General features: G+C 44.5%; 1 protein-coding gene across 8 annotated transcripts in view; it reads right to left on the reverse strand.

The window, feature by feature from the left end:
* Window positions 1–24,786, reverse strand: part of CACNA1I (calcium voltage-gated channel subunit alpha1 I) — a 361,190-nt gene that overhangs the window by 29,475 nt on the left and 306,929 nt on the right. For all 8 annotated transcript variants that reach the window (XM_077339439.1, XM_077339440.1, XM_077339442.1 and 5 more), the window contains 9 exons: window positions 23,985–24,169; window positions 22,690–22,816; window positions 21,463–21,588; window positions 18,870–18,959; window positions 15,984–16,176; window positions 14,681–14,832; window positions 12,581–12,690; window positions 11,516–11,649; window positions 8,023–8,093 (listed from right to left, as the gene is read on the reverse strand). In XM_077339439.1, the coding sequence (XP_077195554.1) occupies window positions 8,023–8,093; window positions 11,516–11,649; window positions 12,581–12,690; window positions 14,681–14,832; window positions 15,984–16,176; window positions 18,870–18,959; window positions 21,463–21,588; window positions 22,690–22,816; window positions 23,985–24,169 (1,188 nt within the window). The remainder of the gene's footprint in view (window positions 1–8,022; window positions 8,094–11,515; window positions 11,650–12,580; window positions 12,691–14,680; window positions 14,833–15,983; window positions 16,177–18,869; window positions 18,960–21,462; window positions 21,589–22,689; window positions 22,817–23,984; window positions 24,170–24,786) is intronic.

Genomic DNA, 24,786 nt, shown 5'->3' on the forward strand with positions numbered 1-24,786 from the left:
GACAAACATGGGTCACTAAGGGCCAAACAGACATCACACTGAGAGACCCATGCATTTCTATCTGCTGGACAAATCAAAGTTTGTTCATTAGTTTAAACAAACCTAATTGATGATGTCTGAATTCAGCCTTAGACACTGTTTTCAGTGTCTTTACTTTATTCTGAAAAAGTTTGAAACTAGAATGAAAGTGGTATCTGAAATCTCCTACCGTCATTTCTACATTCACACACATTTATCCTTACTGAAATCGGCTCTGGAGGTGTATTTGAAAGGGGGCTTTCCATGCCACTATTTAAAAACCAAAAACATAAGCATCTCCCTCAAATGCAAGTGTTATGGAATGCACAACACAGTTCCACAGATTTGTACTGCAGGTGGGTAGGGGACTGGGTATGTTGAAAGATTGCATCTCCTCCTTAAAAGATGGCCCAGTGCAGAGAAGGGGGATGGGGATCCTATGCAGCCAAAAGTTCAGAGAAAAGAACATTGGAGTAACTGAGCTAATTTTGAAGTACTTGTTCTGCCAGAGTTAATAAATCTTTGAGAATAGAATAATGTTATGGACAATTTGGCTGTCCCCTCAAGAATCACTGTGCAAAATACGGAAACATGACCCAATCACTTACAAGTGAAACATTTTATTACTGCCTTGAGTGAAACTCTTAATGCAGCCTTAACTGTGGTTTCATCTTTACTGCCTCTATAATGTAACTTTATTAAATGAAACTGCTAAAAGAAGAAGATCCAACAGAAAATGCACTGGGCTCTCTCGATTTCCCTGGTGCTCAGAAAACTACCCAGTCCAGGCTGTTCAGAAATATCTGGAAAACAGAGTTCTAGTCGCAGGAAAACTGGTGCCCTTGATGGAGAGACTGGCAAGGCGGGTTATGGTTCAGGGTTTGCATGAGGAACGTCTCAGATTCAATCCACTTAAAGGAATCCAGATAGCAGATGCTGAGGACAAATTTTCTGTTACAGATGTTGGAGTCCAGCTGCCAGATAGGCCAATAGTCAGATTCACTATAAGACAGCTTTGAACATTTATCTTGTTGCCAATGCTTTTAAATATCTACATGCAGTCACCAGGAGACTGTTCTTCCCTTCAGGTTTTGGCATTATCAATATGCTGATGACTCCCCGTTCAATTTTTCTCTTGAATCCAACCTGAGGACAGCAATTGAACACGTAACTGGATGCTGCTATGGTCCGGATGAAGATGAACAAACAGAAGCTGAATTTTGACAAGATGGAGTGCTGGTAGTAGGCACTGAAAGTACATCATGGGGAATGCATATGTCTATTCTAATTAGGTTTCTAAAAAACAATTCATAATTGTTTTTTTGATAATTGAAACGCAGTCCTTCAGAGATGGAGGTCCTGTGGTTCAGTAGGATGGGACCTGGCGAGGAAGTGCGACTGCCTACCTGGATGGGGTACAGCGACTAGTAGCACACGCAGCCAGGAAGCTGGGCACCATCTTCAATACCTCCCTCTCCATGAGGAAGCAGATCATAAGAGTAGCATGGCTAGCATTTTTCTACTTGTGCCAAAATAAGCTACTAGTGTCCTAACTGGTCCCACAACACCTAGTCACAGTGATCCAAGCGAAGGTCACCTCTAGGCTGGATTTCTGCAACTTGCTCCATGTGGTCCTACCCTTATCCCCAACCCAGAAGCTACAACTGGCGCAGAATGCAGCAGCCAGGGTTCTCACAGGAACAACTTGAAGGGCTCACATCCAGTCAAAGGCTTAAGGTTCTGGTAAACGTCTTCAAGGTCTGGGCCCTGAGTACCTGAGGAACTGGCTCTTTGCCTACAACCCCAGAGAGGGTTTCATTCCATGAATACCAACAAACTTGTGATCCCTGGCCCCAGAGAAGCATGTCTGGCCTTGGCCAAAGCCAGGGCTTTTGGGGTCCTGGCCCCCACTTGGTGAAATGGACTCCCAGAAGAGATCAGGGCCCTGCCAGATCTGAAACAATTCCACTGGTCCTGCAAAATGGAACTCTTCCACCAAGCTTTCAGTCAGGACCAATGAAAACACCACCAACTGGAGACCCGGGGGCCACCAAATACCGTGTGCAGTAGAGATACAGACACTCCTGGAACCTGACAGTACTCCCAATAGAACCGAAAACCGCAGTTGTCTTTGTATTAAAGGTTTGGTTACCCTTTTAAAATGTAAAGTTATAATTGAGTGATAGTATTGAGAATTGACGTATTGTTACATTGTAATGAATAACTTTAAGTGTGAGTAGACTTAGTTTATGAATTGTTTTTTAGAAGCCTGATGTTCTGAATATGTTTGTATGATAAATATTGCATTCTGATTTTTTTAATTTCCTTCTATATAAAGAACAGCCTGCTGATGAAAGTGAACTCTTTGCAAAATGGAGATTTCAGCTAGCACCCGTCATGTCCATATCTTCTACATGTTCAAACTGAATGTACCACAGAAGAGTTATGAAAAGGAATAACTGAGAAAATAACAATTTTGTTATCATGCTATTATATTTGTTCCATAACTGCTTTGAAGTTTCATGATAATATCACAATTGTGAATTCTTGAGTCTTTATTTTGTGGGTTTCCCTTTCTTTTTTGGCTAGTTCTTGGTGTCCCTCCCCGGTTTGTTGATTTATATTCTAGACAGGATAGCATATGCTATGAAGGAGCCGGCACCTGTGGTTGCTCCAGGATCCAGACAATTCAATGTCCAGGCAGCAGCACTAGATAGAGCTAGCTTTTAAAATCTCTTCAAGCTGATAAACACATCTTACTAGGCACATGTGCTGTTCCCCTTCCTCAAAAGGCTACTTCCAGCACTAGTACTTATAATGCTAGATTACTGCAATGTGTTTTATGCAGGGCTACCCTTGAAACTTCAGCTCAAGCAGAATATTGCTGCCTGCCTCCAACTGTGGAGGGATATAGGCAGCATCTTATTCCAAATCTCATATGCCTGCCAACATATCTCCAGGGTCAACCTGGTACCACTCTGAAATCCCTACTTTGAAATGTGCCATGCCATCCATGTTCTTACTCTTTCAGAATTTGAACTTTTGACATAGAATTTTTAAGTGTAGCCCATACATTTTGCACTCCCTTATATTTTCATACTGGATTTGTTTGTTGAGCCAGTTCTATTAATTCAGTTTTTTTGTTTTTTAAACTTAGCCTTTTGTTGTAAATTGTCCCAAATGCTTCTTTTTTTTAGAAAAGTGTTACATATAATTTTATACTAAGAGGAGTTAATAAATCCTTTGCACATTAAATTTGTGATTGCTCTTGCTTACTCAGCATTTCTGAGAGATTATAAACCAGTAAACCAGAACCCATTATGTACACATTGGACAATGCACTCTCAATGTGCTTTTGCAGCTAAAGTGCCTTGAAAGTGCATTTTCCAATGTGTGTATAAGGGGCAAGATCGGTTATGCTGAGGAGAAAAGGAAATGGCCTTTTCATCACTGATCACCACACCAGAAACACAAAATGAACTGGATATTCACAGCTGCCAGCTGCTGTTCCTGTGAATTACTTCAAATGGTATAGTGGAATGTACATGACCTTCAAAAGAACTTGGAGGTTATTCTCAAGTAGGAAACCATTGTAATGGGTAAGACTGTCATCAACTCTGGCCACTATGGGTATTACTACAAAGAGAGCTAAACTTTTTAAAAGAAAGCTGGATTTCTCCAGTACTTGGCAACATTATTGACTCATGCACTGGCAACAAAAATTCTGCAACTTGCATATAGTATTAAGGTTGCCAATAGGCCTGAAGAGGTTTCTTTAATAGAGGCCTACTGTGTGGAAATGGCCAGCTTTGTGTGGCATGAAGGCACATAACATCACCTGGCAAATAACATCTTTGTAATATAAATCCACAGCTAAAGGACATTTTCCTCCAGGCATTTGGCAATCCTATGTCTATAACCTTGTCTATAACCAGTATCACAGCTATGAACCAATTCAGACATTTATTTTTGTTGTGGTCTAATCCTCACAGGTTGGATTAATGATCTCAGTGCCATTAAGAGCACCATTTGTTTGGAACTGCCCTTAAGTGAAAAGAAATAATGATGGTTCTAAACAATAAGGAAAACAAAAGGGCTTTCTTTGCTATGGTAAATTAAGAAATTTAGGACATGACGGTAATTTCACTAAAGCAGCTCCTCACGTGAAACCGAGATGGCAACTGGGGATTTTACCACTTCAGAAATGTTCATGACAGCCTCGTGAAAATACACAAAGCAGGAAAAGCTCTGTGGCTGAGGCACAGGGCAAAGATCCAGAAGATTTAGTTCAGCTCCAGGCTCTGGCACAGATGCCACACTTGAGCTGGGCAACAGCAGACACTCCTTGCCATAATTCCACTCATTTGTCAACTGAGGGTAGAAAACGTGCATTGTCTGCTTCCATTAGGCAGTTCAGGCAACGGACGGCTCTTCCCCAGACTGCATGATTTGTACACATAGAAGGCTGGGGATGTAATCTACAATCTGGAACAACAATTAATGGCCTTGCATTATGGGACTTCACTAGGGGCATTTTGGAGATAGGAAAGTGAGACGTGCAGGACCGAATCAATGAGCTGAGCGAGACACAACGGTGGGAGAGCGGCATCATGAAGGAGAGAGAGATTGGCACTGGACAACAGTGTGAGAAAAAGGGTTAACCTCTCCTCCTTCATTTCCAAAGTGCCAAACTTTCTGAGGAGCCCACAGGGTTGCTATTAGTAGCTTTAAAAAACCAGGGAAGATCCAATCATGGGCTTCCCACTGTCTAATCAAATTCTGCCTTCAGCTTGACATAACTCACAAACACTGACAAGTTATCTGAGAAATCCCTTTAATTTTTAGGTAGCAGATAAAATAGCCCCCTCTTTGGGGCTTCCTGAATGAGCAATCTGATTTATCATCAGTAGGCTTCTTTGTTGCCATGATTCCAACCTTAAAAATTCTCTCCAAAGAAGTAGTTTCCCCCCTCCCTCCACACCTGGTTTTTCAAGCCACTAATCCATCACACGGACTTCTTCAGCTGGTTTCTACCTTGGTGCCGGTGAGAGCAAGAACATCAATACCTCAAATATCTCTTGAGAAGCTGCCATTTGCAAATCATGAAAATCCACCCCCCCTCCAGCTGCTGCCTTTCAGGTGACATTTCTCTCCACGCAAAGCAAGGCCCAGGAGGAGGGGGCGTTGCTTCTCAGGGGAAATGAATCTTTAGAAAGAAATAGGAAGACGGAAATAGGGGAAAAAAGGGGAGGAAGATTTAGATGCAGAGAAGTCTGTTCTGATTCTTCCTTTAAAAATAGCTTTTATTTGGTGCACCAGCTTTACAATCCTGTGAAAATAACTCAGAGGAAACCATCTATGAGCCAAAGAAAAGCATATGGAAGTGATCAAGTGAGGGGCAAAACAAGGGAAACTCCAAAGATTCTGTTTTTCTGCTGTTCATGTCAGGGAAGGAAGGAAGGGGAGCGAAACAGTCTTGCCTGTGTGTTTTTGGCTTATGTAGGAGGGAAAAGTCAGTGGCAGGGTTGCCAGCCTTTGGAGCTGGAGCTCTCCCAGCATTATAATTCATCTCCTGCTGACAGAGATCAGTTTCCCTGGAGAAAATGGCTGCTTTGAAGGGTGGACTCTATGGCACTGTACTCAGCTAAGGGCTCTCCCCTCCCCCAGCCCGGCCTCCCCAGGCTCCCCCAGCCAAATCTCCAGGAATTCCCCAGCCCCGAGAGCTGGCAATCCTAATCAGTGGGAAGAGTCAAGATTTCCACCCAACCTTTTAGTCTTGCATCAGTTCTAATACGACCCTGCCCAGGCAGTTGTCAGACATGAGCATGCACTTTGTTGCTGGCTATATTATCAAGAGGTATTTACTTACTAGGCACATGTGCTTGCACAAAACCTCCTCTTAGCCCACTCTGGCTTTCTGTGACTGCTGTCAGTCTCATACTCCTTCCCAGACCTTAGCTCTGTTCTCTGCTCTCTCACTTCAGAAAAACATAGAGTTATAGTATTTGGGGAGAGGGAGACAAAAGTCTCTTTGTCGACTCTTTCCACCTCATGCATCATTTTATAAACCTGTATCATGCTGCCCCTTAGTTCTCTTTTCTAAAAGTGCCAGATTCTTCAGCTTTTCTTCATAGGAAGATGGCCCAACTGCTTAATCATCTTGGCTGCCTTTCTCTGTACCTTTTCCCCAGCTCTGCAATGTACTTTTTGAGATATAGTGACCAGAACTGATGCTGCGCAATAGAGGGGCATTACAATATTGGCTGTTTTATTTTCAACCCCTTTCCTAATGCTTTCTGTTTCCTTGGCATTCCCCACACCCCTGATCACCCTTCTGGAGGTGGGTTATCCAAGTTCAATAGGGGCATCGGAGTCTTGACTGACCTAATAATCTCAGTTTTGAAATGCTAGTTTTCTAACATTTTATGTTGGAAGAGAAAATACCAAAAATGTAGAGGTGGTCATTGCTCAAGACATGAAAGAATAAAAACAGCCACAGACTGACTTCCCTTGCTCGTTGCCAAGCAAATTTTAGATATGATCCAAAATTAAGTACCTTTCTGAATATTTACATTATTTATTTGAAGCACAAAATGCATGTGGACTTAAGAGCAAAGCTCACCCAGCCCCAGGGATTCTAAAAAATTCTAAAAAGAGAATTCTAAAAAATGAGGAAAGTCTCCATAAAAAATGATCAGGCTTGTGCTAAATAAGGCTCACGTGGAAGATGTGCTCTGAAGGATAAAGAGCTAATTACCTGAATATCAGCTTTCTTCCAGAAAAGCAAAATGAAATTCAGTGCAGCTAATGGACATGAGCTTTGCTGAGCAATCACTTAGTTTGTGTTAGGGACCAACATGTAGAATCAGGGAAGGAGCTGATTGCTACTAGTCCCAAGGTCTCCCTGCTGGAGTGAAGACCAGTGGATTCTGCATGATGGTTGCTGTCTCCCACCTGCTGTCTCTAATTCTGGTGTTGCTGTTGTTGTTAGGTGTGAAGTCGTGTCCGACCCATCGCGACCCCATGGACAATGATCCTCCAGGCCTTCCTGTCCTCTACCAATGCTGGTACTGAATTAAAACTAGCTGGCATCAGCCCCCTTGATACTCCTAACATGCCGACATGTCACTATTTAGCTCTCCAGAAAAACACTCTCACCACTGCAGAATGCAGGAAATGAAGTAAGTGGTACAAAATAAGAAAATGTCCCAACTTAAGGTCTCTGTTCTATAAAACTTGCTACCTTGTCCTTCCTTTGACTTTATGCAAACTAGTAAGCATGAATTTCAACTGATTTTAATTCATATAGTAGACATTTTCAAATATAGCTTCCTTTCTTTTGTATCTTTAAAAGAATAAGTTTTGAACATTATGTTTACGAGATGAATCTGAAATAAAAGGGAGTGGCATGTCCTCTGAAAGGAACAGAAATGAGGAGATAAAAGTTCATTTGAGAACTATCCATCCTGAGAAAATCTGCCCAAACACTGTCTATGACCCCCTCCCCCTGGTAAGATTTTAATTATGATGAGTAGGCGGCTTTTAATATAATTTTAATAACATAAACTGAATTTATAATTGATAATTGATTCATGTTTTATTGTATACTGGTAATTTATTTGTAATTGAATATTTTAAAACCCTCATATTACCCACCCTGAGCCAGCTAGGGCAGGGCAGGATAGAAAAAGAAACTTATTATCATCATCATCATCATCATCATCATCATCATCATCATCATTATTATTAATTATTATTATTTCGGAACATTTAAGAGGCTCCATTGTTGTGCATTCCTGCCTCATAGTAAGTTGTGTTCAATGCAGTTGGGCTTCCTTATTTGCAAATGCGTGTGTAAAACTCTTAATGTTGAAAACAGTTCAGGCCCCACTTTTCTTTCTGATCATTTAAGATCTCCTCAGCCCTCATGGTTCTTAAAATTTCACTCTCAAGCTGCAAAGCTGGTATAGAATGACATCTTCGTTTTACAGTGTTAATTTTTACCTGTGGCAGTGCTTGTACAACTGTGTCCAGCAAGGCCCGCATCCCAGTCGCCATCTTCAACAGTTTCAGAACTATCACAGGAAAGAGAGCACAGAGTGCACAGATTTGCATTTTACCCACTAGCAGTTTGAAGGGACCTTCAGGGTCATCTAGTCCAACCCCCTGCAAAATGCAGGAATTCACAACTACCTGTCCGCCCACAGTGACCCCAATTTCATGCCCATTGATCCCTCCCACCAAAAATCTCCAGAATCCAGCCTGGCCTGGAGGAAATCCAGCTACCATCCCAGAGTGGCAATCAGCATTTCCCTGGGCATGCAAGAAAGGGCCACAAGAGCCAAGCACAGACACAATCCCTTCTGCCCAGCCACTTACAATCTTCCTAAATTCACAGAATCAGGATTTCTGTGAGGTGACTATCTAGGTTCTACTTAAAAACTTCCAAGGAAGGAGGAAGTCCTGTCCAGATCTTTCCTCCTTGGCCCGTCCCTGCAGCTTCTCCTGTGAAGGGTGCTTGCCCCAACTCCCTTTCCCTAGGTTCAATCCCAGCCCAGCTTGTCAGGACTGGCACCTATTCTGGCCAAACTGGAGCTATGGGTGGGACATTCACACATCCCTTCCTGGCTGCTGGCTGCTTCTTAGTCTCTCCCTCCTGATGCTGGCTTTTCCATTTCCTCCCATAACTGAAAGGTTGACTCCATTCCTGCTAATGGCTGGTCCTAGCCTAACCCTGTCCCAGGTCTCTTGTCTGTGATGCTGCTTGCTAAGTACATTGGCTTGTGTCTTTTTTTTTGGGGGGGGGGGGTTCCACCTTCCTGTAAGTTTCAGGGGCTGTTGATGTGGGTATTGCCAAGCTGCTCTTGGCCAATGGCATTATCAGTCTTGCTGGAATGACGTTGGCTAACTCCCACCTTCAGTAGCTACTGGCCCTTCCCAGTTTGGCTCTGGTGTAGTGTTTAAGAGAGGCAGCCTCTAATCTGGAGTACCGGGATTGGGTCCCCACTCCTCTTCCACATGCAGCCAGCTGGGAGACCTTGGGCCAGTCACGGTTCTCTCAGAAGTCTCTCCACCCCACATACCTCACAGTGTGTCTTTGGTGGGGAGAGGAAGGGAAGGTGACTGGAAGCTGCTTTGAGACACCTTTGGGAAAAAAGGGGCATAAAAACAACTTGTCTTCTTCCTTCTTCCAATGGAATATCTAGGGTGAGGCAGCCAGTGCATGTACCCTAGGTACCCCCTGGTGGGGGGTGCAAGCCTTCCCTCCTATTGACTCTGGTGCCCAAGAGGAAAAAAGCAGAGCCCCACACCGGCACCTGGCCAGGTGGGGTAGCAAAAGAGGGGTGACCCTGATCCTTGCCATTCTCCCTCAAGACACATTGGCTCCATTATTTCCCTTGTGTGCTCTTGTGGCTTCTGTGCTGTGCCCTTGTTAGCCTCTCATCCAGTCTGACTGGGTTCTGCAGAGCTCTCTTGGGTGACTCAGGCAGAGATGGGGGCAGCTGCCTGCCGTAGGGGTCTCCCAGCCTGAGGCCCAGCTCTGAGGTCCATGAGATGAATCACCCCGGCTCCTCCAGCATGAGAGGGAGAGAAGGGCTGCCTGGATCTCTGTTGAGCAGCTGGAGCAAGTCCCTCCTGGAGCTTCTGCCACATCTCCTGCAGGGTGCCCTGGCCCATAGAACCCTTTCCCTCCCCTTCTGCATCTGGCTCCCAGCTGGGATGGGACAGTTGCACAGAGGATCAGGACACTCCATGAACTGGGTGTGCAGTCTGCAGGGGTGCAGGATGGGGCAGGGAGGGGCACGGGGGGCAAGGCTGACCCTGCCTCTCTGGACCTCTCCATGCAGTCAGTCAGGAGTGCTGGGCTGCAGTGCAGATAAGTCTTTAGCAGCAACAGCAGAAGCAGCCTGATGGCACCATGATTTTCAGCAAGATCGAGCTGCCCAGTGGCACGGCCACCCTGATGCCCTCGTCCGCCCTCAGGCTGGGGATCAAGCACAACAAGGTGGGTAGTTGCCTTGGAAGAGCTGCACTCCATGGTGTGCAGTGCCAAAGGGCAGTGCTGGTGCCTGGGCATGGGCTGTGCACTACCTGCCCTGGCACTCTGGAGAGTAGGCACCACAGCCCTCCACTTCTAGTGCCAGGGATGTGAGGGTCCATTTTTGGGTAGATTTTGTGCAGAGCCCAACTGGGCACCCCTCCATACCCCACCCTGTCTGCTCTGGCATCATCATGCCCTGCCCACTTGTCTGCCCTGGATGCCAAAGAGACTAGGCATGCCACTGCTTCTGGCAGCTGAACTGCTGGTTCTCCTTCTGACTTCAGGTGAGTCCTGGCCTGTCTGATCATTGGGGGATGATCCCATTGTAGCTGGTGGAGGTCTGGGCCAGACATTGGTTCCAGACACCCCCCATATATGAACACACATGAAGCTGCCTCATACTGAATTGGACCATCGGTTCATAAAGGTCAGTATTGTCTATTCAGACTGGCAGCAGCTCTTCAGGGTCTCAGGTAGAGGTCACCCACAGCTCACTTTCTCTCTCCATTTCCCACTTTCTCTCATTAAGCCTCTAATCTCCATTTCCCCCCTCCTCTTGCTCTGTACATGACCTCTTTTCCATCTCTCATTTGATTTCCACTCCAATTAGCTCTCTCCCCTACTCCAAGCCCATACATGCCTGTCCTACAGCAATTCTCTTTTGTTTGTTTGTTGCAATCCTGCTTAAAAAAAAAAAGAAAATTAACTCTCACCAGCTTTGGGGGATGAAGCACTGGCAGATGCATTGCTGGATGTTATTTATTTTGATATGTACACATGTAGGGAAGCTCCATGCAAACACAACACACATGGATTTCTGCATGATCAAGATACGTACGAATCTTTGCTAAGGCTGCCTGAAAAACACAGGTCTTGCCATAACACAACTGGCTAAGTGTGCTTCTGTGTGGAGATTGGGCCTTCCCTGCTTTCTCCGTCAAAATCCCCTCAGAGCTGAGAATGGGATGCCGGTTCACTCATCATGTGGCAGGCCAAATTCTCAACTCAGGAGAATATTTAGAATATTCGGCGGTTTCACAGCGTGGAGAACAGAATAATTACACACACTGAACTGTCATGCTGGGGAAAAATGAAGGAGAAAGGCTCCTTCATGACAGCTTCTGGGTGAGTCTTGAGTGCAGAAAGATGTAAACAAAGTACAGAAGCACTGCAGGCGTGCAATTTAGCAAAGATGCTCCTGCCTCATGATCATGTTCTGTCTTCCCTCCTATGAGGGTGGTCAACCTCCAGGTGGGGCCAGGAGTTTTTCCAGAATCACAACAACTGATCTCCTGACTACAGTTCCCCTGGAGAAGAAGCTGAAATCCTGCCTCAGGCACCGCCCTCCAGATCTGCAGGCATTTCCCGAACCAGAGTTGGCACCTTTATCTCATCACAGGCCTTTTCCTGCTTCTTAAGAAGGCAGTGTGCACCCTTCCCTGGCCCCTCTCTCACCTCGGGCAATGCGCAGCACTCTCATGATGCGGATGATGGTGGGGTTGATAGGGAGGGCAGCGTTGATTTCAATCTCTTCGAGCGTGATGCCCATGACCGAGAGCAGAACAATGGCCAGGTCCAGTTGGTTCCACCTTCAAGAAATTGTGAAGGTAATGAATGGGTATCAGTCTGCTCTTTCAACAGAGATATTCATGCTAGGCACACGTTAAGGACTTTGGTACTAACCCAGTGTTTATAATTCTGGGGTGGGAATCAAACACACAAATCTGTATTGCTTTATTTAACTGACATCCTTCATTTAGCTGTTCATTTCATTTTGATGAGGTCTGGAGAATTTCCCCCCAGCTAACATTGATTTTTTTATATATTAAAAAAATATGGAGCTGCCTTGTACTAAGCCAGATCAATGCTCGTACTACCTGCCCTGGCTGACAGGAGCTCTCCCATGTCTCCAAAGCCAGAAGTCTTTCCCAGATTTGCTACCTCAAAGTCCTTAAGTGGAGGTGCTGGGGATCAAAGTTGGGCCCGTCTGCATTCAAAGCATGTGCTGGACTCTGATCTTGCTTGGGGAAAGAGATAACAGAGACCCAGAATATAGAAGAATGGCTGTTTGAGAAGGGGAAAGAGACGGACAGGGTCATGAGAAGTGGCAGGGGAGTTCTGCTCAGGGGAGAAGTACTACTAAGATCTCCCTCCATACTTCCTTTGTTCTCTATGCCCTTTTTTTGAAAAACAGGTTTTTGAGATTTTTTAAAAACAAACTATGGGATCGGGAACATCTTCCTCCTCCCTTCCTCTCTCTTTCATTCTTTTTTTTTTTAACCTTGAGGATTCTGCAATACTTTCGCCAAAAACTTTATTTTGCTTTCCCATCTAATCACTTGTTCAGATGGGAAAGAACACAGACGAACCACCCCTTGCTGACAGTGGCAAAGACTGCTAGATAAGAGATCTGCAGATTTTCACAGCTGGGCTGGTTGTTCAGATACAATATGGTTGTGTACTAAAACTCCAGAATCCAGAACGCCCCAAAGAATATGACTTACCCTCCTTCCTGCTCACCTGTCTTTGAAGAAGCGCCTCAGCCCAAAGGCCACGAGCTTTAGAACGGCCTCCAGCACGAAGACTGTAGTGAACATGTAGTTGCAGTACTTGAGGGCAGTCTCCAGAGACTAGGAACGGAAGGAAAGGGAACAGTGAGAGCATCAACCTCCCCAACTGGTCTGAAATTGCATATCTGCGAGAGCTTCCCTTTCTATAATTTGGACAGACTAAGGGCATTTTTTTAAACCCTACTATTCATGAAAGAGGAAGAGAAGCAAGAGGTCAATACAGAAATAATTGTGTAATGTTTGCCCAAATGACCAAAGCTAACTCTAAGGAATATTGCAGTAAAACCAATTTCTCTAATATTCTTTGACGGAGTAAAAAAACTTCCGGCAGAGTGGAAGCCAGGCCTGGACATAGTATTAGTAGTGGAGTAATTAAAGGCACTCCCCTAGCATGCACTTGAACATATTGTGCAAACAATCGGCTCACAAAGAGACATTCTTCTGATGCAACACAGTTGCAGATGAGCCATGCCGCATTCCAAACCAAAAGGCTTTCGAGTCATTCTGCTTCCAGCTTTCAATGTTGATGAAAATGTGTAGCATGAAAAAGGTCAAAATAATCAGGAAGCACCTCATCAGCATTAAACGTGGCTTTCTTAGTAACAAGATATTAAAAAATAAGGGAGTATTCTACAATCTATTGGTGGTTGACCTTTATTTTGGAAGTTGAGAACTAGCCTTCCTGCAGCACGTTGTAAAGTTTATCAAATGTACTTAACTCATGCGGAGCTTTTGCAACAGACCAAAGAAGCCTAATAATTACATTTTGCATATCTGCCCTTCCTCCCCTCTGAGCATCTTATAGCAATCCATCCAAATTTGATTATGCAAGACTCATGCCGTCAAAGTGTAATTATCCCTCTTGTGACAGGTTAGAAAGTGACATAAGGGGAGGGTTAAGAAAAATATCTCCCATAGTGGAAACTCTGGAGAGTATATGAGAAAGAGAAGGGATGTGGGATCACAAGATTTGCAGTATAAAGCAGAGGAGAGCAAGAAGATTGTTGGGTTTCAGGAATGCGGCATGCTTAGCTTAATTCCAGTGCTCTATCTAATACAAGGCACAGACAGTAGGAATTGAGATCAAATTGGCTTTTGAAGTTCAAGGGAAAGAGAAGCTGAGTTAATGACTATAGTCCTCGCACTTCAGATATAAATTAAAGACTTCAGAATGGCAATTTATAGAGGCTAGGGTTTCATGATATATATGTGAACATAGCATATGTGTGAGGTGTTTGATACAGAAAGAAAACCCTTCTATATTATTCAGATTATACACCTTCCAATTCCTGTCCCAACCAAGTTCTTCCAATACAGAGATGTGTACTGGTAAGAATGCCCTTCTGGCTTACCAGATTCAGACAGGATTTCCTCTTCAAAATCTCTCATGCTATGTTTCCCCACACTTGGCAATGCATTCCTTTGAGGATACAGCTAACTGGGGCATAGGAGGAGCAAATATTTTGGATAAAAAATATAAACTTCATCCACCGTGTGGCAAATGGCCAACTGTAAGCCAAGGCATCTATTATCCCGGCATGCCATGCATTTCTCAATAAGAGAAAACAGGGATGGAGGTTTAAAAGACAACGGACTGTCATCAAGTTCATGCTGAACTACTCAAATCACCCCGGAGGGCTGGCTCCATTTAGAGAAAACTTTGAACGGCAATTTCTGCCACCTTTTAAACAGTAGGAGGAAAAGAGTATAAGTGGCTCTAGAAACACAATACAATGACTGAATGTGTATCCCATTCAAGTAAGCCTTTGGCATATAAGGATTTGGAGAGGAGGAAGCAAGAATGACAGGTATAAAGGAATGACAACTGGAACAATTGTCCTTCTGTGTGTGACAGGCCTTCTCAGCAATTCAACTGTCCCAAGGCAGTCAATGCAGTTGCTGCCAAGGTCTGATTTCCCTACTAGGCATTTACTCCCCCCCCCTTTTTTTTTTTGCCAGAAACACTCTTTTTATGGAAAACTGAGCAGGAGAGCAAGGGAGGAGGAGGAAAGGCATAAAGGCAGGTTGTAAGCCCCTTGAACTCACTCACCATTGGTTGGTTGTAGTGCTCCAGGGACATGGTGACGACGTTGAGGCAAATGATGAAGGTGATGAAGATGTCCAAGTAGTGGCTGGTGCAGACCGAATGGATGAGAAGGCGGACAGAGCAGTAGGTGGCATAATACGGCAAGCGCTGTGCTTCTTCAATGGGCGTGAGGGAGAAGGGATATCCGGAAAAGATGGAGAAGGGACAGGAGGGAGGATTGAGAGAGAGACACACACAGAGAGAGAAGATGAAGAAAAGGGAAAATATTGAAATAAAAGACAGTGAGTAAAGCAGTAAGAAAAGGGAAACAAACATGAAAACACAGAAGAAGGGTAGAACATTTAAAAAGGTAAAGTAGAGATGAACAGACGAAGGGAATGAGAGGAGGGGGAAGTAACAGAAAGAATCTGTTAGTCCTGTGTTTGTGGAAATGACACTAACCCAGCATTCCATGCCCCAACCAATTAAGTCCCCCCAATGACAAAAAAGGAGCAAAGTCCTACAGGAGAGGGAAATCTGAAGAAGGGAGAAAATCAGAATTCTGTCATGCTTTCAGGAAGGAGGTACATTCAAATGGATTTTTAAAGAGAAGGCGAGAGGAGTGGGTGAGGACAGAATGGCTTATGTTAAAGTTCTAAGTGCATTCTGGGTGTTTCTCTCATCCAGTTACAAGGAATGACAACATACATCAAGGGCACACCAAGACAAGGATTCTCTTGCTTCCAAGATTGCCTTGGAACATGATGAGCGAAACTGTTTCAGGGACAGCAAGACTAGGATACAAGACAACCTTTCTTCTTCTTTTTTTGCTCTGTTTTGGCATACTGTGAATTAATCTGCCAGAAGGCAGTTAATGCGAGAGGTCCCACTGAACCCAAGAGGCAGCTGATGTTGCAGAGTTACTTAGAAAGGGTCTCTGAAGGTGTGAAGAGGAAACAGCATCCTTGTGAAAAAAGAAATGAGTCAACACATGTCTTCACTTAGTGTTAGTGTGTAGGGACAGGAAGGTACTTTAAAAACTGAAAATACATCCTGGGACCAGCAGCTCATTTTGAGGGGCCTCGTTCCCCGTAGTCCCACCTTTTTTGCTTCCAGCAGCACAATGGGCTTAGGGATGGGGAAAAGATGAGATCGATAAAGCACCTGGCAGCACTTCAGTGGTAATGAACCAAGAGGCAAGCGCCTCAGAGACTCTGAACAAATACCCACCCACCCAGTATGGAGAACTGTTCTTTAAAAAAGAAGAAGATTTTTTCTCAGAAAAGTTTGGCCTACGAACCAACCAAACACTTAGGTTGTTCCTTACTCCTACGCTTCTTCTCCAGGCGCCTCAGGCGCTTCTCTTCCCGACGGCGAGCCTCCTCGGCCTCTTGGTGCTGCCGACATTTGTGGAAGTTCTCCACCACCACTCCTACAAACATGTTGAGCACGAAGAAGCTGACGATGAGCAAGAAAGAAATGAAGTAGAGGAGCATCCAAGGGTTGTTGTTGGTCACAGGCTGGAATGAAAAGCAGACCCACCATCTGTAATATAAGGATGATAACCCTGGCCTGCCTTGCATGATGGTTATATGCATTATGAACAATTTACTTAGTGCTTGGGAAAATCCAAACAATCAGTTCCTCCTCCCCCCCCATGTAAAAATATATGAGTCTTTACAGGCACTCTGATTTATTGATTCATGGATCATGTACAGTCTCTAAAATGATGTTTTTCCTGTATCCCTGTGGACTGTAGGCAACAACATCCATAGTGTCAGAGTTAACATGACATCTGCACAGAATGTGAGGTGTGCATCTAAGGGGAATGGGAGTAGTATAGAGATGGCCAGATGTCTTGCTAGCTGAATACAGGAACAATAATTACTACATCAGGTCTAGGACACTTACAGTACTCCTATCATGAATTTATTTAGCTAAACACAAATACGATCAAACATCAGCATTAAAGCAAAAGTACCATAGACATTACTACAGGCACTTACAGATTAAGAATTCTGGGGCTGTGAAAATGAAATTGACTGCCTAATAGTGCCATCCTGTGCAAGTTACAGCCTTCTATCACCACCGACTTCTGTGGACTGGAAAAGGTATAACTGCTTAGAATGGCACTGAAAGGCAAGCCCCAATGAGCTGCCCTCTGCTGCATTTGAGAACTATATCATAAACAAAAGTTTCCCCCATGTGGCAAACTGCAGCTCTGTTACATTTGGAGGGAAAATGGTGGATGGGGGGAAGGAGGGAAAATTCAAGCATCTTCTCTAATGTATTACAGTCCCAATTGAATTGGGCCCATGATTGCCTGGGAACTGCATTCTCAGCAAGGAACTCCTGCATCATCATCTAAATAAAAGTGATAAGCACAAGAACTGTGTCATGCCAATTGACCCTGAGTGCAAGCTGGAATGGGAACAAACCAGATGATGGACTAAAGTTTATCACAAGTTTTGGCTCGTTCATGGTCCGAGAAGTGATACTCACAAACTGAAGTGCCCCCTCTCATGAATTTGGATGCAGTCTGTGGCAGTTCATGAAGAGTAGAAAGCAGGGGTTTAAATCAGAAAGCAAGGGAGTAATGTCTCTGACCCATTTATTCAAACAGCTGAGTGGTGGACATCCCTGCCTTCTGCTTCCCACAGATTTTTGTATGGAGCAGAAACAAGGTTTAAATGGCTTGGAGTAATTTAAACCAAACAGCTGAGTGGTGGTCTCTGCTACTCATCTGTTTGGAAACTCCTGCTTTCTGCTCCCCATGAAAAGCCACAGGGATCAAAAAACAAGAGGTTAAATTTTAAATGGCCCATAAACCAATACAAATGACTAGGTTTGCAATCCAGCGTATCCATTCATGCTCATCCCTAAAAAAAAACCCAACCCCTCACTCAGCAGAAGAACTGCCTTGAGGAGTAACATATATAGTCAGTCCCACCTTGGTAACAAATGTGTAAATAACTGCACATTTGCAGCAATCAAAAGGAGGCAGTTGGAAAGGCTGAAATAATGGATAGTCTTAAATCTTACTTTAGTCAAACATTTCAGATCTGCATGCCTCCATGCAACCCACAGTAACATCTCACAATATGTATATTCCTGCAGAGATGCAACTTCTGTTTCCCCCATACTCTGGCTGTTTTAGAGCTGTTGCACTAGAAATGGGTTTCTCCAGATGGGTCAGACAAGACCAGCTGAAGAAAACTTCTCAGCCTTAACAAGAAAACCTGCAGTAGTAGGAATAATAGATCTGCAACACTGCCCATTTGCATTAGGGGAGTGATCTTGCATTATTAAAGTTCAGAACAGCGGTAGGTTTCAGCTGCCAGCAGTGAAAAACCCAGCGAGGGTGTATGTGTGTGTGTGCGTGTGCGTGTGTGAGAGTTATCTGCAGTAAGTGATTATGAATCTGAAGAATGCACCTTTATACCGCAAAGGACACATGCTGTTACGAAAAATCAATCATAGGACTAAAAAAGCAAGAGGAGATTGATCAGCGCAGGTTTCCTCAAAACTAATAAACATGCAAGGAGTTGGAAAGATATCCCACCTTTGCACAAAAGTTGTATACCTAGCACATCAGAAATGTGCAAATGGATGTCAGGAAGATGGGAAGGGACAGTACACAAATATTAACAAATGCCATTGCGCTTCTGTATCTTGTGGAGGCTGCTGTTGCACAGTGGTGATCAGCTGGTGCTTCTCTGAGGGCTCTCATGGCTTTCTTCGGCTGGCCACCAGCATTCTGCAGTGTGCACGTGTGCGGGAGTGAGCGTACGGTGAGGGAAAAACAGCTTGCTGAGATGCAGCGTGGTCAGGAAAAGAGAAAAGGTCTGAGATTTGTAAAGGACAAGAAGAAGGTGCTTTGGGGGCTCCAGGTAGAGATACTGCTTGCTTTGTGTGAAACTGATACTCCTCTACAGACTGGTATTGTCTGCCTAGATCCCAGTCTGCCCCCTAATACTTCATGCTTATCTTTGTAAATAAACAGATAATCAGAGAAATGTCAAGTGTCAGTCTGCAGTGGCCTTTCACTGAAAGAGAATGTGGTCATCCTGGAAATGCTCATTCTTCACAGGAGCGTGGGAGCACGGAGCTACAAAACAAAGAGCCTGGGACTTCTCAAATCTGCTCATGCAGCCTACGTCACAACCTTGGTCAAAGCATGGGAACAAATAAGTTACGGAAGTCGCTTCTATACCTGCTGGTCAACAGCAACAGCATCCAGTCCATTGTACATAATATTGACCCAGCCGTCTTTGGAAGCCAGCACAAACAGAGACATCAAAGCCTGTAACACATGAAACCTTTTCAGACAAGAAGCATTTGGGGCAGGTTTCTGACAGGATCAGGGCTTAAAACTATGTCCTCTTTCCTCAGAACGATGAGTGGAGTGGGTCAGTGAGGGACAAGAATTTGCTTGAGAGGAAGAAAATGTCCTCTGAGAAACCTGTCCATAGAGTAGCACCAGATCACAAGTATCTGACAGTTGACTTAGGGCCAAGCCACATGTGATGCTGAGGATCTGTACTCAGACTGCTGGATTCCTGAATGAGTTGCAAATACACACATACACACACAAATACTGAGGGCAACATGGACTGGAACAAAGGAAATGGTGGTTAACTGCCTCTCTCCAATGTTATTTCTCCAGTCAGAAGTTATTTCTCTCTTTGGGCAGCTTCACCCTCCAGAAAATGTTAAAAGATAGGTACCCATATTGTCTCTTTTCCCTCCCTGGTCTTTGAAGCAACCTGGGGAGGGCATTTCTGACTGGGGAAATGCTGTGGCAGCACAGCAACAAGGCAACACAGCCCGACTCAGTTCACCCCTCCTCTCTACAGAAGCTTTTTGCAGCTTAATTACAGGCCTGAACACAACCCCCAGCATTACAAGTGATTTGGCCCTTTGAGAACAGTCCATTATGATGCACATAATTCCTTAGTTTGCTAAAGTGTCACAAATCTAATTCAGAGGACTGCACAAAAGGGTACAGATGAAAAGTCTGAGAACTGTAGCACAACTGCTAAGGAAATGACCTTCCTTTTTTGCCTCTGACAATCCTTCTTCCTGATCTTACTTCCCCCATGTCCCACAGTGCAAAAGTGGATTCTTTGATGGGAAGTCATAGATTTAGCATATGAAAAGTACCCAGAGTATGAAGGATCCAGTATGAAAACATACATCTGGGGTGGTTCATTTCTACTCTTTGGCAATGGATGTAATCAGGGGAGAGCGAATGATTAGATCAGAAACATACAATCCAGGCAATGTACTCCCTCCTCAACAGTTATGTCTGTAACCAGGATGTGTTTCCTGTTGTCTCCCCTAAGTCAGTTATTATGCAATCTGCTTCTTTCTGTCCACAAGAATCAGTTGTTTCTCCCTTTCCCTGAAAGGCTTTTATTTATTTATATCCAGGCACCAGGACTTTCCTGGGAACTCACTCCTTAAGCCACAAAATCAACATTACAGTCAAAATCAGGCAATGAAAGTTTGTTATCCTTTCCCCCCAATAATTTTGTCATCTCCGATGAGCACATCACTCACGCCATGACAGCCCGTGTGGTGCAGTGGTTAGAGCGATGGACTAGGAGACACAGATTGGATACACTCTCAGCCTGTCTTACCTTATAGGGTTTTTGTGAGGCTAAGATGGGGGACAAAGGAGTGACATTAGCCTCTTTGGGTCCCCTTTGAGGAGAAAGGCAGAATATATATGACATAAATGAACAAACAAATCAGTGCAGAGGTTGCCAGGAGACTCTTCCATGAGGTAGCATTTCATGCAGTGCTATCTGAGTCTGCATTTTGGCACAGTCTCCCTTTGTGCTGCCATTGTTCTTCCCTGTTGACTGCTGCTGAGGAAACAGTCCTGTGCCTGGGATGACTCACAGAGCACGGTAAAAGCTCCGACCTGGATGAATTGAGCAATGTCCTGCAAATAGCCTGGCCTCAGGTGCCATATGAGGTAAGTAATACTTAATTGGCCCTCAGCGAAATACACAGAGTTCTCCATCTGCTCTGCATAGGTCCTAACACCTTTGGATCTGATTCAAGCCAAAATCAACCCCTTCCCATCCTGATTCCTCTGCCTGAAACCCATTCTAGTGGAATGACTATTGCAGCACAAGCACCTTCGAGATGAACAGATTTAAAGTATAATCCTGGAGAGTTACTCCGATCCCACTGATTTCAGGGGGCAGGAGTGAACAGTGGGTGAGACGATTTAGCTTGTGGCATTTCTACACATAACTAAAATAAAAAGGAGAGATCAGCACCTATAGAGTTGCATGGTGGTAAGACTAGGATCTGGGGGAACCAGGACTGAATCCCCACTCTGCCATGGAAACTTGCTGGGTGATCTGGGGTCCATCACATTCCTCTCAGCCTTGTCTACCACACAGGGTCTTTGTAAGGACAAACTGGAGGCAAGGTGAATGCTGGGAGTCACTTGGTCTCCATTGGGGAGAAACAGTGGAGTTCAAAGTAAGGGAGTAAATAAATATATGCACAACTAATCACTGAGACTTAGACACGCTTGAGTTGGCTGGTTTGTGCTCCGTGCTGTTCCAACTGCCTTCTCTTGTAACACTCTTTTAGACAGTGGAAACCAGAACTGGATACAAGTTTTGAAGGCAAAACCTAACTACTTCTGAGTAGTCCCAACACCTCTCATTCTAACGCACACAGACTTTCCTTTACCAGTGCAGCTCTCCTTTTTGGACCTGGAGTGTGCAACGCCTTATGGAAACACATATAAGGGTAAGGTAACATGGAGGATCCACATTTACCTGGCCCAGATTGTCGAAGTTGTATTTGTGATGTACCCACTTGTAATTGGCAGCCATGCAGTCCGACCTGTTGGTGATGTTTCGGATATCCACACCCAGGCAATGGTAGAACTTCCCCTTAAAGAGCTGCAGGAAGAAACCACATGGTCATAGAGTCTGATGCCATGAACCGATGTGACCTTGGTTATGGGGAAAATAACCTTGAGACACCAGCCCCAATCTCGCCGCTTGCTATTTAGCATCCAGTTGGAAGGAAGGGGAAAACGAAGAGGCTGAATTGGAACCAACAGTACCTACACTGATTCTGAAGTCTATTTTAGAATTTAACTGCTCCCAAATGGGTTTTGTGCATACTAAAGGCTAATAGATTGCTTGAAAATACTCCCTGCTTCTCGGCTACTTCCAAATAAATTGATGTGACTTCTTTTACATGTCTTCTCCCCCAAGTCTCTTTACCTTACAGCAGAAACTAGATTTTTGCATTTGTAAAGGCTCTGGATGGTCTTGCCAGTTAGCTGTAAATTGGAAAGCTGGTCTTATTGGAGCTGGCTGCATACAGATGAAGTGCAGCACATCCTTTCCCATGCTAGTAGCAACAGCTACTCCTGCAGACCACTGCAGAAGGAGCCCAAAATAAAGAGGATGCCACTTTTTCTTCCCCAAACAGTTGTGGGTGGATTTCAGTGCGTACAATGTGGGGGAGAGTAAATTAAAATAAAAGGTAATCGGGTTTTTAAACAGCAGGTAAGCAGCCTGTTATTCTGGTACTAGCAGGATTTTGCTGTATCTCAGAACCTCAGCCTGACTCTCTATTTGCAAGTTCACCCCTTCCATCTAGCACTTAGGTATTTGACCAAGGAGCAAGGGGGAAGCAAGGAGAACTACTTACGCACCCAGTTTATTCAAAGGGGCATTGTTCCATCTTCCTTTCTTGGCAGATGCATTCTCAGAGAACAGTTAGCAACCTGCCTGGAAACTAAGGCAGCCTTAGATGGATGCCAAGGACAGCACTTTGCACAGGAATATGTGCTGGGGGTGGGGGGAGCATTATTGTCGCAACGGTAAATGAAAAGCTTGCTCTGCTTCTCTTGAGGCATCTCCGCCTACTTACCGAGGACTATTATCAGAGGCAAGAGCTTAAAAGCAAGCAAATGCTCTGCATGCTTGTATGTTCAGACTAAAAGGGTGGGCAGAGATACGTTTCAATGCAAACAACAACAACGATACCTGCACCCCGAGAATGCCAAAGATGATGAAGAAAGCACAGCAAATGAGCACAATGTTCCCGATGGGCTTGAGGGACGAAATGAGTGTCTCAACAACGAGCTTGAGGCCTGGAGCACGGCTTATGACCCTGAAAAAGAAGCACCAAGATGGGCAGCAGTAAGGGAGAGGGCTCCTTTCTGTATACTAAGATGTGTCCTAGCAAGTATCATGACACAGTTCCCCCATCCAAAAAAACCCCTCAGCAATCTGACATTATCTACAAGAATATCACCTCTATAACTTATGAGCTGCCAGTGCTGCATCATCAGATTTGATAAATGTGACCACATTGCCATGTTGGTTCTCACAGGGCATGCTCATGTGTACACACATACACACATTCCATAAATATTGCAAAACAGACATGCCTGTCAGTTATATACATGTGTGTGTGTGTGTATGTGTGTGGATGTGTATATGTATGTATGTACATATGTATATGTGTTGTTCTGTCCTTGTTCCTCTAAGGAGCTCAGACAAGTGTGCATGGTTCTCACAAGAACCCTGAGAGGTAGATTAGGCTGAGGGAAGAAGGCCCAAGTTCACCCAATGATCTTCATGGCCAAATAGGGCTTTGACTCTATCTTCTAGCTCCTAGTCTGGCACTCTAAGCAATATATTATGTGTGAATTCATCATACAGGACAACGTGCAGATTTGACTATATCCAATATGCCACATGCCATAGTATCTATGTAGAAAATTAACCACAGAGTCTTAGTAGCACAGTGCTTACAAGGGTTGTTTTCAACCTGCATGAGCATACTTGGATTTGTTCCCATATGGCATTGCAAGAATCTGGGTATGCTTGATGCTGTGAAGGGAACCAGCAAGCTCTAGTGAATGACAGTTTCAGGAACCTTTTACTCAACATTAAGTTTTACTAATGATATCTAGAGTTGTCCATTAGCCAACCTGATGTACTGAAGAGAAATAATGTTTTGTGGGTGCCAAAATTGTCAACCTTACAATTGGACACTCCCCCAGCCTCCCTCTTTCCCAGTCCGATGGGCCATATATTGTGAAACAATTCATTCCCATTCTGAGCTCTGGTATTCAACCTTGTTATCAGTGTCTATCTCAGCAAAACACCTGCATTATTTCTGAGGTTCTGTTGTGCGACTGAGGTTCTGAGTTGCTGTCTGAGCTGTTTGTAGTGGTTTATAATAAGCCTCTTTATTCCTCCGCCGTCATTTCTACTCCTGCATATGTTTCATGTAGGAAGAGATGAGAGAGAACTGGGCTGTTGGATCTCACCTGAGGGGACGCAAAGTGCGCAGCAGCCGGAGAACTCGTAGGACCCCCAGAATTTTGGCTCCACCAGCAGAGGCCACTGAAACGACGATGTCAATGATAGACACAAACACCAAGAAGCCATCCAGGATATTCCAACTACTCCGGAGATAGGCCTGGTCTCCAAAATATAGTCCAAGAGAGACTACCTGGGGGAGATGAGAAAATATGGATGTGGAGAAAACAGAAGAAAGCCACACCCCTACATCTGAGCCCCACGTTGTTGAGGAATCAGTGACACTGTTCTGGCATTTTGTCTCTTTTCTCAAATTAAATTCTGGGAATAAAATATGAAAATTATAGGTTTTAAATCGTGACCAGCTTACTGCTCACGTGGCTGCCTGAGTCACCAGATCAGTGGGAAGAGGTCTACATCCACCATCCCCTGATCTTGTTGCTTCTCCAGCTGGATCTAAGGCAAGCCTCTGCAGTCTGCCTTAGGTAGGGTGGCAGTAGAACAGATATAAGAAGATACAACCCCATTGCTGGCAGCAGCCCCACTTCAAGATAGGCTGCAGGCTCTTTCTTACACCCAGCTGGGGTAGCAAGGCAGGAGAATGCTTGGGGCAGCAAAATATCTTGAACCATTCCTGTCTCGACTTTGCCTCTTATCTCACTGATAACTGTCCAGACCCTGATGATCTCCCTGATCTTTTTCATTCGGCATTGTTCGTTTTCACATTTGGAATTTCAAGGTGACTAAGATTTGGAAATGAAAAGGTTTAGATTTTTTAGTACTCCCGGTCATGCTGGTGGATCAGAAGAA

The sequence above is a fragment of the Paroedura picta genome, chromosome 5 (genome assembly GCF_049243985.1).
Source record: "Paroedura picta isolate Pp20150507F chromosome 5, Ppicta_v3.0, whole genome shotgun sequence".
Lineage (NCBI taxonomy): Eukaryota > Metazoa > Chordata > Lepidosauria > Squamata > Gekkonidae > Paroedura > Paroedura picta.